Source organism: Triturus cristatus, chromosome 8, assembly GCF_964204655.1.
Source record: "Triturus cristatus chromosome 8, aTriCri1.1, whole genome shotgun sequence".
In the NCBI taxonomy this organism is placed as follows: domain Eukaryota; kingdom Metazoa; phylum Chordata; class Amphibia; order Caudata; family Salamandridae; genus Triturus; species Triturus cristatus.
Genome location: NC_140591.1, coordinates 108,389,527 through 108,406,075, shown reverse-complemented (window position 1 = coordinate 108,406,075; position 16,549 = coordinate 108,389,527). Strand labels below are relative to the sequence as shown.

The following is a 16,549-nucleotide window of genomic DNA, read 5'->3' as shown; positions in this document are numbered from 1 at the left end:
GGCAGCTATTATGCAGCTGGATCAGGGATCCGTCTGCCCCTGTGAAATATGCTGAATTTGTCCCGGTGTAATTTTCCATCACCATCACACATTTCAGTAGTGCTTGCACGTAGGCTGGTTTCTGTTCAGAGAAACAACCTATAGGCAGCGAGCGGGCTTTTTATTTTCACCTCAGTTTGGCCCAAGACAAAGAACTGATTTAATGGGCCATCAGCCCTCATTTTGCTCAGGTAGAATCCTGGCTGGGAGCTATCAGGAGCCTCACACCTAGAAGCCGATGCAATGGAGGGAAACAAAGACAGAACTTGTTATGACTCTACAAGTGATAAGAGAAACTGCTTTTTGTAGGCAAGCTTTGATGTTGTTCAATCCATGTATAAGCACTATGCATACACTGTAAGAATTTCAGAGATATCGGTCTATAGGAGTATTTACACAAATAATTTAAATAGCACAAACTATTTTTTGAATAGAATTCTTTTATAGCTCTATTCATCTCAGTGTAGGGTGCGTGAGCGCTCTATATCACACAGACATTATAGATTGGCTATAAATCTTGCAAGTGTGAAAATCGATGTATAGGATGTTACAGGGCTAAAGTTTTAGGGGTCAGACTTCAATGTTACTTGTAGGGATCACATGTTATGAGTGCATGGCTGAGGGAAACACAAAGTCAAGATATAAAACGCAACGGAGTGCTTGGGGCTCTCTGTACTAATAAAACTTTTTTACTACCGAAAGAAACCCCTTTTAGGAGCCTTTTAATAACAGATTTGGAAAAAACAATAAGGGTCTAAACCCATGCCTTTATGTTTGCATGTAGCTGTTTGATGCCGGCTCCTAGCTCAATATGCTATATTAAAAGGACTGCAATATATGAACTGCAAGTAATATAAAGATCTGATTCAAAAGCAGTCACTTACCGATCTACATAAAACAAAATTCTGTCATCTGCATGTTACAGTGTGCTTTGCAGAAGACACATTAACCTTCTATGCTCCTTAATGGCTCAAAACTGTGACTAGACTAGACAAACACAGTTCTCTCCAGTAAGTGCATTAACCACCAGAGTTACCTTACCATCATTATTACCCGAGAATTACTGGGCACGCAAAGCTTTCTGCAGCAGGTTCCTTCACCCAATGAGATATCTTAAAACGCAGCCTTTGCAACTAATTTAAGCAGAACAGACTTACTGTAACATCTCTCCTTTCTTGTGAGTTCAGTTTCTTTGTACAGGTAAAAAAAAAATTGTATGCATTGACTGGCAGGCTGCTTTTTATGACTCTGCTCCTCGTGTGACTCCACCCCCTTTTTGTGGCCACACCTTCACCCCCAATTTATGGGATCCCGGAGTAAAGTTTTTCCAGTTCCAGCACTGATGCAGTCTGTAGCACAACCAAGCACTGTCCAGAGGAGCTGCTTCACCCAAGGGGTTTCAGAAGAAAGTGAAAGTGAGTCTCTTACCGAAGCTGACAGTGGAATAGGAGAGCGGGAGAGATCCGTGAGCACTGATGCGACCAAACGTACCTTAGGGGAAAACAAACAAAAGGCTGGTTAAAGGTGTCAATATTGGCCAATAACTAACTTTTTAAATAAATCTTTAATTAATGTAAATATTTCCTTTCGTTAGATTAAATTAAAAAGTACATTCACACCTAAAGAAAAAGTTTTTTTGTTTTATTATGCATTAATTATTAAAAGGGATGTTAAGAGTTAAATAAAAATAATGTAGCCATATCTTAATAAAACATTGATATATTAATGTTTATATTCAAAACAGATATTAAAATGTTATAATTAAATAAATATGCACAATTTTTTAATTTTAGATTGTTTTTTAACATTAAATTATAATTTTAACTATTCTAAATAATGTATTTCCTATGGGATTTTATTTTAATATCCTACATCCATCATTTTCTATGGGAGGGAGCTGCAGTACCAGTTATTGTCCACATGTGTTGCTGAGCTTACTACAGGTTTTTTTGGGGGCAATAACTTACACTCACTTTTGTGAATAAACAAAATGTGTAAATTACTTAAATGTGTAACTTCCTTTTGTGAATTAGGCCCAATATGTTTTGCTTTTGAGTGTTTCTCCCCTTTAAATGTATATTCAAATAAATCCAGGTGTACGTGTTTTGGAAATATAATCTGATCGGAACAGTTGAGAAGAACCATATAAATAAATAGATGTGAGCTGAACTTAGCAGTAGCACAGATGTATAGGTTTTCGGTTTTTGACAGTGCTGTTGTCTTCCCTGCCAATGCCTAAAACATCATTGATCACGTACTATCAAAGAACTCTTACTTTTCAGTCCCACGACCCCACAGAAAGACGACGGAATCCGAACAGATCCTCCGCCATCTGTCCCAATAGCCAATGGGCAAAGACCTGGAATACAAAATCGGAATGGATTATTACGCTTCAGTGCACCAGTCACTAGGACAAACCCAAGAAGTGGAACTCTGAATCAAGCTAGATTGCAGGACTTTGAGTAGTATTGACCTGTTCACTGTGTGTTATGGACTTAGGCACTGAACTACACAGGGACGAATACACCCTTCTACGGATAAACCAAAAGACAACACACAGCGAACTCATGTGCTTCCACATACGTCTTTACTAAAAAATCCAGCAATGCCACCCCACCTTCAGATCTCCAACTCCCTGATGCCAAAAATCACTGACAAAGATCCCCACTCCAAGACATGCACCACTTTGAGAACCCCTTTCCTGCATGATATGGAATGCACAATGTTGTGAATTCCATAGCATGTAGGAAAAGGGGGTGCAAATGTACAGGCATGCAGCCCCGGCCCAGGAGCGACAAGGGGCCCTGTTAGGGCTCCCTTAGTTTCGTCACTGCCACCCTTTTCATGGTTGGCTCACCGTCATGAAAAGGAGGGCGGTGAGGAAACTCGTAATATGCTCTGCAGTACCGCAGTGACACCGCCAGCATATTGCTTCCTAAGACTGCTGCACCACCGCTGCAGGATCACAGATCTCTGGAGGTTGCAGCAATCTTGTGGCCGTCCAACCGCTCAGTTTGTAATACGGTAGGTGGACCTCCAGTCTAGCAGTCCACGGACTGCCATCACGCGCACCACCGAAATCATAATGAGGCCCTTTGTGTCATACATCTCGCTGTCGCATCTATCCAGATATTGTGAACCTAACCCATTTATCCAAATTCAATGTAATAGGAATGTTTTGAAGTGTGTTAGATTATTTTAATCTCACTCATGTTTTTCAGAACAATGCAAACTTCTATATATACATATTCTATAGAACAGAAATGCTCTGGACAGTGGCCGGTTTTTCAACAACATGCAACTCTTCACATATTGCAAATTCAGCCTGTTTGTGCCCTTGCACCTTGCTCCTGTATCATTTGGGATATTGTGAACCTAAACATCTGTGAGCAAGTCAAGATAGCAATGTACTGAACCATATGACTCCTTTTCAAATGCAAGAAAGACTTCTTCAGAAAATCCTCAATCAATGCTATGGCGTTCCCAGGTAAATCCAAATACCAGTATCCTATCGAGATCCTAGACTCAAGCAACAACACCCCTAAGATTGTTTATTCCACTGGCTGCACCACAACTGCAAGTAAAGGCCTCGAACACAAGGCTCTGCTGAAGATCCAATCATCCAATAACACTTACTGCTGACAAGCATCATAGTTTAAGACCTGGGCCTATGAAAACTGATCGAATCATGGCTTTAGACCCCGATACTTCTTTATAATAACAAAAAAAGTGTATACCTTGTGAACACCACAGTTCCTCTTGACAATGGCAAAATCAAGTTTCAGTCCTCCGTTATCAGTTATCAACATCCACATTTTCACTACTCTTTTTAACACGTTGAAGAACAGAAAACTAACACTATCTCAACCCTTCTCCTACTTGCCACCTAATTCCAGCCCACTAATCTTTTGCCCGACTCAAAATAAAGTACATTTGTTCTGCATCTTCCTAAATCACCCCTGAATCTCTTCTCCTCATCAAATGATCCATCTCAATCTACATAGAACACAATCACATCATCATCACACCAAACCACAAATTATTACACAAAACCAGCCTTCTAAACCCAGTCTCTTTAAACAAGATCCTACCAAGCTTAAACTCGGTAAAAACCCGATCCCATAGTTCAACAAACATACCATGCCTCACTTTAACTCCCTATGGAAAAATAGCTCTCATCAGTCCGAATTAAACATCATTAAAGAACTCTTGCTATTATATTGATTGGTTCTCTCAATAATACCCAAAACTCCAAAACCTAGGAACAATTTCAGAACATTAATTTCCTCCCAAGCACACATTTAACACCGCCTCACATGCTAAATTCACTCAACCAGCAAATTGTAAATCAGCACAATAAGCAAATGTTATATATACATAGACAACAAAATAAACACCATGTTGGTGTCTCAAAATAATCACAGGACCATCATAACTACAAAGTAACAACAACCTCTGCAGAATAGTTCACCTCTAAACCGTGAAACTGTATGAGGGCCATCTCTATAATTGTGGCTCTCTCAATAAAAGAGATCTGAGCATTCTCGCCATCACCGAGATGTGGACCAGGACTCCTTCAAACCTCTGATCTACACGTCTCCTGTTTCAGTAGAGTATCCAACAGATCCATAAAAACATGTGGCGGAGCTGCTACCATTTTATTTATTTATTTGCATGCTTTTCTATAGCATCACTTCATCAGAAGGCATTCAACCATTTTATATAGAACGTGGGTACATACGCAAGGTAAGCTTACAAACAAGTTAAATTTGGCAAGGCAACGAGGAGGGAGAAAACAAAAAGGGGGAAATAGAAGGATGAAGGCTTATGGCAACCAGTAGAAAGATCAATACAGATAGCAAGAAGGGAATAGGGAAAAAGGAGATGCAGAGCGACATTAGGAAGAACAATAGATTATAGACGGGAAGGGAGAACAAATGGTTATTCAGTAAAAGGTAAAAAAAAAACTGATGTCAGACATCACTGAGAGTAGAAATGAAGTAGTCATTCACATCTTTGCTTAAACAGCTTGTGAACAGGACGTTTTTTGATCCTTTCTGGAAAGACAGGGTGTCGGGAGCAGATCTTAAGGTGGTCAGTAGAAAGTCTCAAAAGGCGGGAGCAGAACCTGAGAAGGTGTGTCACTGGGCTATTCGTCAATCTGAATTTCGGGAATTTGAGAATGAAGGTGCTTTCGGTTTGGGAGGTTCTGGAGTCCCTGTATTTGTAAGTGGGTCACATAAGTATCTAGGTGTGCCTAAATGAAGAGCTTTAAACCTGAAGCAAAAAAGCTTAAACTGAACCTGAGCCTCTAATGGGAACGGGTGGAGAGCCAATAAAGTCAGAGTGATGCGCTCAAACTCTCTTTTCTCTGGTAGTAGATAGGAGGATCTCCTCACATTGTTTTTTTTTAAAGAAGGCAGCTCTTACCCATGAAAACCTAAAATTTCAGACCATTAACTTGACTCCCCTCCTTTTGGCAAATCTGCTTGTAAAAATGCACAGACCCTCAGTAAAGGAACACATTAAAAAGAATGATTTTTTGGTATCTAACAATCCGGTCACAGCACTGAAACAACTTTACTGTAGACAGCGGATGATTAAGTCAAACCCTTTAAGAAAGAGAAAACCTCTTCTTGATCGACTAGACCTCTCCTTGGCATTTGACATGACGGACCACAAAATCCTATCAACCATTTTCCAAAGAAGCATAGATAGATGGATCTGTTTTAAGCTGGTTCAGATCTGGTCTCTCCAATTGAGTCCAACAGGGGATAATTGGCAACGGTAACTCCAAACGTGCACCATCACCCTTTGGAGTACCTCAGCTCCCTGTGTGTGCTGGCCTGTAGACCTTTCAATCTTTACGTGGAACCTCTGTCTATGATCTTCTGCATAAACATGGTGTCTCCTTCCATTAATTTGCAAATGACACATTCATGCATATGGACTGTGCTAAAAGCCTCCAGAGACCAATAAGCTGCTTTTCTGACATCCAAAGCTAGATGAATAACATGAAGCTAAAACTAACAGTTAAAAAGAAAACTTCCTCATTCTCTCAGCTCAGACCAGCAATAATGCACCAACGGACTGAACTAAACACTTAATTTCACATGGGTATCTTCCCGAACAACAAGGGTCCCCTTGCGTCGGGTATGGACTAAGGATAGCGCATGGGTTTGATATTGCAAAATCTGAATGGCTGAGCTCTTACGAAAAGGTTGGGTATGTTGATGGTCAGTGCTGTATTGCTTAATCCCATAGGTCCTGACGGATTAGATTGCGGTTATGAAAAACGGGATGTTGCTGCCTGAAACCGGGCTTACGTATTGTTAGCAGGCGAGGGGGCATTACTATCGAAATGTATTTCTCACACGCACGACAACGGTAATCAATGCAGAGATCTCTTCATTGTTTGCTTACAAAAAATAAATAAAGTTTCAAAAACAAAAAAAAAAAAACAATATTTTTCTGCCACATTCCTGGGTGATTATTGGACTCCATTCAAAGCAGACTCAAATAACAAGGCATTAGTTAAAACAGCAAGTCATAAAATCCAACTCCCCGGGTTGGACCTCTGGTGCAAGGCACTTTCATATCTAGGAACGAATACAGCACCTCCTTGCTTGCTGGTCTACCGAAGTCCCAGTTTTCATAAGTGAAAGCTATGATTTATTCCACAGCTTGACTCATCTTTGGTGAGAGAAATAAGATATCACATCACACCAATACTGTCCTCACTGAACTGGCTACTGCTTTAGGCTTGAAGCAGCTACAAAATTGCCTGCATCTTATATAAGGCTCTGCACCTCAAATGCCAGTCAATCTTGCATCTAAGCTCATCGTTTTTTGAAGAATAAAAACCCAAGAGACTGAATCTACTAAAAGTCAAGAAATTACCCACACTGAAGCCCTCCTTCTCCGAGAATTCCCTCACAATTTCCAATTCTGTCTCTAAAATCCTACAGATACCCCGTCCTTCACATACTTAAGAAATGGCCAGAAAATTACTTCTTTTAAACACCCCTAGCGTCTGTTATCTATAGACCTCAGCATCTTTAATCTTGATGTTATGCTATCTACACCTTAGCACGTGTAATTACATAATACATACAATTATGGAGGTTTTTCGGCTCTATAGACCTGTAATCCTTACTGACGATATTTATTTCATTTCTAATGTGAAGTGCTCTCACACCTACACTGTTTGGAGATGTGCTACACAAGAAAAGAAAGTAGTATTACATCTGATGGCAAATACATTTTAGAGAACACTCTCTGTATGCATCTTTAGGCACTACCTACATTCCTTGAGCTTATTCCTTGAAAGGAAAAGAACACCACAACTTCAGTGCATCACACCACAGTTTACTCCGCAGCCTTCAGTCAGATTTTCAACCTGATACTTGTAAATATCTCATCTCTGACACCCTCATCATCAAGCAGTATTTGAAAAGTGCAGTAAATCACCCGTGAGGGTCTCCAGGCACTGTGAACAGCCAGCTCTTGGGTCCTTTCCTGAAATCCAGCAGTGAGGATGAGGTTCGGAGGTGAAGGGAGGTCATTCCAGGACTGGGCATCGGAGTTGGAGAAGAAGCGACCTCCATAGTTGCTTCGGCAGGTGCGGGGTGTGTGAGCGAGGAAGAGGGAGGTGGAGCGAGGCGACTGGTGGAAGTTCAAGCGGTGGTTGATGTGTGCTAGTCTTTGGTTGTGCAGGGCTTTGTAGATGGATCACCACAAGGTAAAGAACACCACGGGGCATTGCTGCTCCTGCACCACTCTGCGGAGTACGAAATACATGGCAGTCCATGCGCAGATTGTTAGAGGAGGGCACAGAGATCTCAACTTGTACTCTAAAAGGATCTAATTATCCCCCCAAAATTACAGCAACTAACTGAAATTGCATCTACCAAAGCGTCCAAGATAAGGTGGCCATGAGGCATGCTATAGAGAACAGCCCTATCTACATTTATATCAAAGTTGCACCATCTATTAGAGTAATCAAAATGAAACCCATAATTGTTTACATTATGTAGATATTCCCAGACATATCTATGCCCTGCACAGTGATCACAGAAGCCTGGTCAAAACACATACAGCTGGGGTCTGATCTATTACTGGGTAAAGTAAAACTGCTCATGCCCAGTAGCACCCAACAGATATAAATAACAGAGAGAATACAGGATACGATGGTAGCATTTACTCAGCCAGCTGCCATAGAGGCGACGTCCCATGGGTGCAAACAGGAGACAACCTTGAGCAAGTTATTTGTGTTATAATGTACCTTTTAAGCACAATGAATGCAATGGTCCAAGGAAGGAAATCCAAACTGTCCATGCCATAAAGTGGCATCCACCAGCTACAAACCATTCAGGAAATGCTCCCTGCTAGATGGAAGGCCTCACGGGTCTTCCAAATACCTTTCACTTCAAGTAACAGGTCACAACCCCAATGGCCAGGCAATGGCCAGGCTATGTCTGAACATACAAAACCTGCCAAAAAAGTATCACTCCCGACTACAGGATACAGCACAATGTTCTCTGGTGAAAGGATCAACCACCCGGTCAGTCTGCCCAACCAAAAGGTCAGGCAGCACATGGACTGGTCCACCACAATGCAAAGGTCCAGTCTCCAGAATACTAGTAATAAAATCTTGAAAACACATACAAATTTCTAGGTCTTCGAAACTAAGGGAAACCTAAGCGTGGGAATCCCAACTTAAACCTCAATGCACAGCCACTGAGTAACGCCGCACACAGCACTCCCCCATTTCTCCTGGTCAACCTTAAACTTCTCCTATTTAATTATTTGTGAGATGGTATAGTACTAGTACACGCCACCTCACAGCCAAAATATATAGATTTTTCTTTGTATTGCAGGAAGACTACCTAAACCCTTTGAGAGTTCGAACTCTGAAGTGAGATGCGGGCTGTGACAGGAAACATATACGTGAATAACAGTGCTCACATCTACCCAAAATGGAAAGGAAAAGCTGATCTTTGCATTGTTCCCGCCTGATGAAGACACACTTTTCTAAGTCACTGGCACCGTTCTGATAAATGTCTGCTTATTTATCCCCCACAACGCTACAAGATTCACTGTGTCAATCACCCCTCCAAAGTTTAAATGCTCTGTTTTATAGCACACAAACCATCCCATAACTATAATAAACTATGGCTCTCTCTCTTCCATTGGATTTATTTTCCATTGCCAAATAATTTAGCCCCAAAACTCACTGAAACCAGCAACATTTTTGTATCCCTGTAATTTATCTGGTAATAAACACCCGGTACATCCTTTATCTTTGCTTTCATACTAGACGCAAGACATGGCGCATCTGTTGTACCCATGTGCTCTCTGCATCCTGTCAGTCCATTGAGTAACACCCTAATTAGTCACATAGTTTTAGCTATTACACCCTCCCCCGACTCCCAAACCCTTCATACATACAGAGCCCTTTCCCTTCCTATGCTTTTTCTAATTCGTCTCTGCAACTTTTTTGCCCACAAAAAAAGGTTTCTATGAAATAATCATCAGTGGCTTTATTAAGAGTTAAAATTTCAGTGAACTGATTTTTTGGTAATTTTACCCTCTCAAAAGCAAATGTTGGCCTCAGCGAGTAAAACCAATAATGCATAATCGTGAATGAGCAGTTCTTTCCTCAAAACTGGTCATATCTGAGAACATACTTACCACAACCGCTCATGGTGAACAGGTACAACATACACCTGGTGAATGAGAATCATACTACACACCCAAACAACAATAACCACCAAGGCCCACCTTACAAGAAGCCCATACATTTCCAAAAGGAGTTAAGAGGCCCATCATTGATAGACATTTTTAATTTTCACACACTTTGTAATTCCAGGATAGAAAATAAATGAGCCTTTAATGGGCCACTCTTACTGAAGTCTTAAGACACCAATCAATGCATTTGCCAATGGTATCTCACCATGTTGGAGATCAAAGGAAGACACTGCTAAGGATCTAGCACACCCATTTGTTGTTCCTCATTTCAAAATGCTATCAAAAAAACATACTACCCCTGAACGAGGAACCTTACCGGCTGCTACTGCTGCCGCAGAACCGCTGGAGCTGCCACCAGTGTAGTGCTGCGGATTGTACGGATTCCTGGCGGTGCCATGAAACCTAGAAATATCAACATTGACAATATATGATCGCGTATGCAAATATTTTCATGGCCTCAGAAACATCAAAATAGCTTCAACTAGACTTGTCGGATCGTCGCGTGTATCCAAGCACTATGACTGCTCGGCTCCAGTGCGACAGCCTCAGGACAAGGATCATCAATCGCCCATTTACCCACCTACACCTTCCCACTGCCTCCATCGGTGGTAGTTAGTTCCCACGTCTTTTAGCCTCATTCTAAATTGCATGTCAAAATGCTTTCTTTTTTTTTCTTCTCCCTATGCATTGAAAAATATTGGGCGCCTTTTTATATTTGGATAGACAATTCATAGCTTTAATTATCAAAATGTAATTCGCTATTAATAAAAGAAAAATGGTTGAGGGTCCTTCCTCTCAGCATCAGAGTCCTGCAAGTTAAATACTGATTTGTCTCCCTTTTTATGTACTGCATTTTACTACTTTAGATGTACTTGCGTTTTTTGTGCTTTTCCTTATGTTGGCAATGGCCATATCATGGTACATTAGCCAGAAAACATCGCTCTGACAAACTGTACATGTAGCATGACCCAAGCACATCTATCCTGACATTTTTATATTTAATTACTTTATACGATGCAAACCCCACCCGATCGGGCTTCAGAGCCACATACAAGGAAGGTTGTGAGAACACCAGGCAAATGTCAGCCGTGCTTTGACTGGCGACATAGCACGGCAGATTGCGCACAGTACATTACTGGTCGCAAATTACACAAGATTAGAGTACAGGAAGTAAATGGCCTTGGTAATGGGGGATACATAAATGTGTGGCGGGAGATAACATGGTTACCAATATACCATATACAAACTACAGGGGCAGCACATACCAAGAATAAAATCATAAACGACAAAGAGCAACATTTAGCATATAGCAATGCTCGGGCAAGCAACGGACGACTCAATATTAGAAGAATGCATATTCTGCTGGCACTCAAAAAGAGTGACAGCTTGGTGCAAGTATCGGGCTGAGTGGGGAGGGGTGGGATAAAAGGGATTCTTGTGATTAGCCCGCTCCACTGTCATGTCTGTCCTCGAAAGTACAATGTATTGCTGGTTTTCTGCAAGTTCTTTTGATCACTGCTGTGTATTGTATGAGACCTTGAGCACAGTTCAATAAAAAGAGTTTAAAAAAAAAAAAAAGGGTGACAGCTGGGAGCGAAGGATTTTTTCTGAAGAGTAAGCAGGATTGAACTGGGTGACGGAAAAGGTTGGATCCATTATGGCATTGGCCATTAATCACAGCAGCAAAGAGTGTTTCCGTGTATGGAAGCATTAGAAAGAATGGGGCTTAAAGCTGGTCCTTGTAGTATCCCAGATAAGATTTATTTTACCTCTGACTTAAATGGGGGGGGGGGAGGGATATTGCTGGACATCTCCCAGATAGGTAGGAATCAGTCCAATTCAGCAAGGCACCCCCTACTCCTATCCCCTTGAGTCTGTTGATTAGGACTTGATGGTTGACGGTGTCAACAGCAGCCGATAGATCCAATAGGATCAAGACTGCTTCCAGACCACCCACAACCCTCATCCTTAGTTCATCCATTGCCATGACAATGCTGCCTCCGTACCATGGGCTGGTCTAAAGCCCATTTGCTCTGGTTCTAGTAAATAATTAGGTTTCAAAAAGCCTGCCACGCCGATGGTGTACGGCAAGCACGTATACAATGTCCTACCTCATTACGGAGTTTTCACATTTCGAATGTAAAAGGAAAAAATATTACATAGGTAGTAGATAGCAGTCACTTTGGAAATCCTTACCCCAGAAGCAGGAATTCACTCTTGTTCCTACATATAAGGTGAGCAGTTAGTATGGATTATTGTGGATGCAGATGGGACACCAGGTGTTGCACAACTAATAGATCTGATTCCGTCGTTTTATTTTTTGAATGTTTAAGTCAACCTGTGTGCCAGAAAAGGCATCGTGGCTTCAGAGAAAGAAATATAAAACACATTTTTGGCAGACCAATAATCAGAGACATGGCACTACAGGATCAATCCACTTCCGAAGACACACCTCATGTTTTCAAACAGTTAGGTTTGGGGAATTTGTTGTAGAACAATGATTTGGTATCCCATGCTCACATGGCAGTGGTCATGCCTAGGAGGCACCTCACCTATTAGGATTGCAGCCTGTGGTTCCAGTGCCCAGTTCGTGCATGTTTGACACACCGATAATTACCGCACCAGCTTCCCTCAGTTTCCTGGTTACTGTAGCATCCTCCGTCTCTGGCTCATTGCCTAGATAAGCTGTGCCGACCTTATTAAGATATGGAATCTGCAAAAGAAAAATCATGCATATGTCAGGCTCAAAAGTAGTCTTGTGAATTATAGCTCAGAGTGAAACCTAAGTAGTAAGAGGGTAAATCTGTTTCATGACAAGGAGGACATACCCCTCTATTAATTTGGCAATATGTTTTTTAATTTTTTTCAATAACATGTTCAAGCTTTAATAAGGGCAGGCCATGGTCCCCTTTTGGAAGACAATATTAAGTAATCATTCAAAGACACACCTGTGGTAAGTGGTCAAGCCAAGCGGTTTGTACTATTAGTCCATTAAACCTTTTCCTCCTACAGGTGGGATACCCTTTGGATGATATGAAACAAGAAGCAACTGCAATGCAGGGAAATCTATCTGAAAACCCCAAGACTACACGGAGAATCATCTCTCAAATACCAATGCACCTGCTCAGACATTTCCTTGTCAGTTCCATTTCTTTCCGTGTATCAGTATGGCACGCATGTGTACACTTGAGAGAAGAGATGTTGGGTTGGTGTCTACATAAAAAGGATGGTTCATGGTCTAGGTTTACTATAGTAAGTAACTTTTACTCAAACATCATGAACCTCCCTTCCTTGTATGTGTAAGAGAAATCCCACGCATATCAATTATTGGGAAGTAGGGGGAACACACGACTGAGAGGCATTAACAAACTCCAAGCGGCCTCCTGAAAGCTGCCCTATATGCCACCTCTAAATGAATATCGGGCTCCAAAAAGTTTGACCCGATACATAAAACGAGGAACTGAAAGATCGCCTCAGCCAACCTACTTCTGGAAACTCCTGACTCCAAGAAGCTTTCTCAAAGAGTATAGAACCAAGGTATAGAACTTTAGCCCACCTACAATTAAAACCAACCCTCCTAAGTAGCGGTTAATAAATACAAGCTCAAAGATCTCTTATTACAAAGACACAATGGCCTGGAAAAATCAGTTTGACTGATTGCTCTTTTCTCCTACTGCGCAAAAGATGATGCCTGAGGACACTGGGACTTGCACATGACCGGACACATTGGCATTCTTCCCCAGAGAGATGTTTAACATAATTTCTATCTCATTGTTTCTTACTCTCAGAGTGTTTTGTACTTATGGCGTTGTTAATCTTTCTTCAGTCCATTTTCATGACCAAGTAGGCACCCTTGTAAGGTGATCTGCTATCCATCTTGGTCTAGTACATGCTATATAAAGCCTAAAAATAAATAGCATTTTTAACAGGATACAAGTTAAAGCCTTGTAGGGATCAGCAATGATATTTCTCACTATGGCATATCTAAAGACCGGCCTACGATGTGCTATGCATGATACTTACCGAAAGAGTGGGATTTAGCGGAACTAGTTTGGAAAACAACTAATGCTATCTTGGTCCTAATCGCGTAAGCATTAATCCCAGAAAAAGGAGGAGCCGCTCTATAGAACAACAGTCTAGAATGCAGGATGCTACTGAATGAGCAATAGAGGTCTTAGAAACTTTCCTCGAAGGGCTAGAAACACGACGTGTGACAAAGTCTTTGGGAAGAGCCAATTTACTTGACAACAATTAGCATTCAAAATATAACTGTTCCAGGAGTTGACACAAAATGGAAAAATCATCTCTAAGCTTGATGACATTTTGATAATGAGGAGTATGAACCATCTTAATAAAACACTGCAGAAGTATATTTTTCCTATAGCAACAAATACTTGCTCACTACTCTGCAGATATACTCAAGGATTACGAAGAAAGTGGCCTTCTCGTTCATCAGTTTCAAAATGCAGAAGGCCAGGGGTTTGAAAGGGTTATAGTCAAACAAAGATAAAGGGACAATCAAGTTCCAAACTGATAGGGGGCTCAAACCAGTGGGATATAGTCAGATGGACACATCAAAAACAGTTATTTGAATTCTGCTGGGCACAAGTCATTGAACAGTATGATCTTCTGGACTTGTGTTGAATCCTAGAATCGCACAGCTGTGATGTAAATAAAAATACATGGTAAAGGGAGGAAGCTATTGGATTTCTACAACACATAAATAGAAATTCTTCTCATTGGTATTATAAAATACTTTGTTGGCCACAATGCACACTGTATAAAATGTAGCTTCTGTTCAGAAAAAACTGTAAATATTCATGCTAAGACAACGGGTCACCAATCCGAGAAAAGGACAGCAGAAGTGAAAACCCAGGGCCTCTTACACGAAGTAAGAGATTATCCCACCAATGAGAAGTGAAATCTACCACGTCCCTTACTCTATCTGCTGAATTTCAACCTAGCTAATCTGTAGGCGCGCTGACTCTTCTGCACATACCAAGACCACAAGACCACAATCCTCATCCTTATCAATCTTGACAAAGTCCTAATTATTTAGGAAATTCTCTCTGGTCATGGACTACTTCAATGAGAAATATGCTTCTACCAGATCGCACCAAATCTTCTAGACTTTAAATATCAAATCAAGGCTGTCGCTATCCTCTTACTGATCTTAACACTTAGCCCACTGATCTATGTCTTTTCTGAGTAATATGTATAATATTTTTGCCATAAAATGCATTTGATACGTACTGTGCACTTGTTTACATTCACAGAGACCAGAGATGTAAAATATAAGGTGCTTTCTTCTGAGATTTTATATTAGAATTTGTATTTTTAAATCTGCAACTTCAGAGGACCTCTATTACATACGCCAATTTATTTCTGTGTTTTTCCCAATGCAACAGTTTTCAAGCAATATGCAGAAATTGATCATGGACAAACTGTTATGTAAAGCATAGGTCAGAAACATAGATGCGAGACCTAGGTTTTCGCCATTAATGAAATAGTGTTTTGTTTTCCGTAACGGGAGCATACAGCTACGAACTTCCTAATACCAAGATTGAGCTGCTTAGATATACTGAATAGGACATGTGGGTTTTGTTGGAGGAATCAGTCAATCAGGATTGATAAAGTGTGGCTAATCACCCGATAGGGTATCCAGGCGCTTGTAGGCCCCAGAGGCTTATTCAAACAGCCAGTTCTTGAGGGCCCTTCGGAATTCCGGAAGAGGGTCGATGGTCCGGAGGTGCGTGGGGAAGCTGTTCAAGGTCTGTGCTGTGATGTGGGAGAAGGAGAGTCCTCCATTTCAGCTTCGGTCGATGCAGGGAGTAGGGGCAAGTAAAAGGGAGGCGGAGCATAGACTTCTCGATGGTTGGTGGAATTTCAAAGTACTTGCTGTAAGAAGATGGGAGCTGTAGTGCCACTTGTCTGCATAGCATCGATAATAAGACCCATTATCAGTTCATTAAATCTTCACTGATCCTCTGACATCATGTTTAAAGAAGCAGAAGGAAACTGCATATTTATATCGCTTGTGCTAGTGGTTGCAGAAATTTAAACAGGTCTTTCAGCTCTTAGAGAGATGAATTCTGCAGGATACTTATGAGTTTGTAGCTGGTCTCATTCTCTTAATGTCTGTTGGAAGAACTTCTAAAGCTGGTCTAATTCAGTGACCATACTCATGCTACCATTCATGCATCTAACCTTTCTGCAGTTCTTTTTCAGCCGAGGGAAACTGTATTGTCAAAGTTACCAAAAAGGATCCTGACAATTCATCTGAAATTAATAGATTTGTAGAGACTGCATAAATCGGGTATCTCACTGACAAATGAGGTTGCTTCCACCAATTCAAGGAATGAAATTGTGAGTTCTGTCCCCCAGCGACCCATGCGCAGTATCATGGCGGCCCCAGGATATACTTTAAAAAAAGTAAAACTTTGCAATCTTTGGTGACAAAGTGTGACTTCAGGTAATGAGACTGAACAGTCAGCAATTAATGATCTGCGTCCATTGATCACAACATTGATCTAGCCAGCGCATGAAACCGATATGGACATCTAAGCGCATCTTTATAGAGGAAATTTAGCCGAACAAATAAGTCTTCAAGGCTTTTCTGGACGAAAACACTGTTTCAGGTTGAATAAAGCCAAGTGCAAGCATTCCCCTCCAAATTACAATGCCACTTTCTCCATCAAATTAGCCAAGTTGCACTCAACATTCTAGAGATGATACCGCAAATACTAGTCCATTAGCTTCA

General features: G+C 41.1%; 1 protein-coding gene across 1 annotated transcript in view; it reads right to left on the bottom strand.

The window, feature by feature from the left end:
* Positions 1–16,549, bottom strand: part of LOC146801648 (uncharacterized) — a 203,952-nt gene that overhangs the window by 69,950 nt on the left and 117,453 nt on the right. Inside the window, exons 8-11 of the mRNA XM_085621130.1 lie at positions 12,342–12,502; positions 10,106–10,191; positions 2,315–2,398; positions 1,468–1,530 (exon numbers count right to left, since the gene is read on the bottom strand). Of these exons, the coding sequence (XP_085477256.1) occupies positions 1,468–1,530; positions 2,315–2,398; positions 10,106–10,191; positions 12,342–12,502 (394 nt within the window). The remainder of the gene's footprint in view (positions 1–1,467; positions 1,531–2,314; positions 2,399–10,105; positions 10,192–12,341; positions 12,503–16,549) is intronic.